Source organism: Belonocnema kinseyi, chromosome 4, assembly GCF_010883055.1.
Source record: "Belonocnema kinseyi isolate 2016_QV_RU_SX_M_011 chromosome 4, B_treatae_v1, whole genome shotgun sequence".
NCBI lineage: Eukaryota > Metazoa > Arthropoda > Insecta > Hymenoptera > Cynipidae > Belonocnema > Belonocnema kinseyi.
Window position 1 is genome coordinate 87,263,689 of NC_046660.1, and position 2,074 is coordinate 87,265,762.

At 29.0% G+C, this 2,074-nt stretch overlaps 1 protein-coding gene across 12 annotated transcripts in view; it reads left to right on the forward strand.

The window, feature by feature from the left end:
* Positions 1-2,074, forward strand: part of LOC117171735 (alaserpin-like) — a 114,008-nt gene that overhangs the window by 49,379 nt on the left and 62,555 nt on the right. Inside the window, exon 8 of one of the 12 annotated variants that reach the window (XM_033359311.1) lies at positions 406-575. The exons of the other annotated variants lie outside the window; for them this stretch is intronic. Coding sequence (XP_033215202.1) covers positions 406-548 — 143 coding nt within the window. The 3' untranslated portion in view covers positions 549-575. Of the gene's footprint in view, positions 1-405; positions 576-2,074 lie in introns of those variants that run through there. 12 annotated transcript variants of the gene reach the window in all.

The window sequence follows — 2,074 nt, forward strand, 5'->3', positions numbered from 1 at the left end:
TACGCCAATTAGCACAAATGGTAAGTTCCGACAGTGCCTACAAGTGTGCCTACTGGCCGCTAGATGGCAATACCGGTTTCATATGTATACACCTGGTAGTTTTGAATTTATGAATGAAAATTTAATACTTTATTCAGGGAATGTACCTGGATGTCCTTGATCAGTTCTTTTAAACTAAATTACGTATAAACTAATAATTTGAATGGAACTCGTATATCTGGGATAGAAAATTCTTTTAAGTTATTAGATTGTGACAAAGTTTGTTTTCAAAAATTGGTCACGTGACAGTCTAGTATATGCCCTTAAGTTTAGAAATTTAATGCTATCTATTCATTCCTAAAATCATCGAGAATTTTGAATTATCTTTCGCAGAATGATAATTTTAATAGGATACATGTTTTGTAGGACTGACGATTATGAAGAGAAAGTGGACGAAACAAATGAGTACAACGATCTTTTCTGTGGATAAACCTTTCTTGGCCGTTTTGAAAAAAGAGCCTATTGGGCCTCTTTTCCTTAGTCGTGTCTATGAGCCTCAAATTTATTAAATAATACCTGTATTTCTCAATTTAACCTTTTCTATATTAACTTATCGTATCATTGTTTATTCAAGACACTTTTGTGCATCTTTCTGAATAAACATAATTTGCCTATTTTTTCAAATACTTATTTTTAATTCTATGTCTTTGATAAATTCCCGATTATGTAACCTTGTCAATTTATGCTTATCTTTTCCTATCCCTTTGTCAATGCAAATCTCCTTCTATTTTCCTCAATCACTTTCTCCTTTCTAGCTCAGAACATTTATATTTTTTCTATGTTCATGTCTATCTCTTTCTTTGCTTTTGTGAATATATATATTGTATAGTCCTCCACTTATTTGTCTAAACCCTCACTTTTTTTTTATTTTAGCAGTCTATACTTGTTTATCCACGTGAATTCTTTTTTCACCTTTGTCAAGATTATTATAAGTCCTTTCTTTAAATCCCTTCGTTGTGCAGATCGATTTATTCTTTATGAATTTATTCTTGAAAATCTACCTTTTCCATGCAATATTAACATTGTTTATTCACGTATATTATTTTCTACGTATCTCTTTAAGAATAAATATACTTTATTGAAGAAAGAATCGATTGAGGTAATATATTACTTTATTCTAATGTAATATAAGTAATATATATGATCGAACAAAGAATTTCTGCTTCTTCGGTACTGAATGAAAAATTGCTTTTCATTTTCTTGAATCAAATCTGGCAGCACTTTCAATATAATTTTCCTCTTCTTTTAGTTTGTCACATATTTAAGTTGTTAATTTTAATTTAAAATATACAGTTAGGAAGCTCAAAGAAAAATAACAAATTTAATTAAAATATACTGTTCGGACATTCTATCTGAAATGCATATTTGTGTGTTCATTTAAAAAGGTCCGCCCATCCGAATTAAAAAGTTTTAATCGTGTTTTTGCAAGTGAACTTTAAAAATCAGACTGAAATTTTGAAAAACTATTCTAAAACGTTTTTTGAAAACCATTTTTTGCACAGTAATAATGTTTACTACTAATTGCGAAACAATACCGTTGTTATTACTGCCTTTTTAAAAGTAATTCTATAGAAGCAAGAAATACATTTGAAATTTATTTGAATTATCTTTAACAGAGGATGATCTAATATTTTAGCTTTAGGTGCAAAACCAAAAAATGTCCCCAAAAAATGTCCCCAAAAAATGGCAGAGCTGGAAAAGGCGAAATTTCGAGACGATGAGAAACTTTATTAAGCACATCTTTGCACTGTATTTGTCAGAATAATAATTTTAATATGATAACGAATCTCAACTTTAATATAAATCTATCAATAAATAGTCATTAATCTTATCTCATTTAGGTAAAATAAATGTATGTTCTAAAAGATCGAAACCAAAATGTTACTTTGTATATACAGTTTAATAACATATCGTAATTATGTCATTCTAAAAAAATTTTACTTAGTATTGTAGCAGATAAGTGGTTGTAAACGTATTACGTAACGCAATTTTTAACCAATTTCGGACCCCCTCCTCCCCGGTTGTAATAAAATGT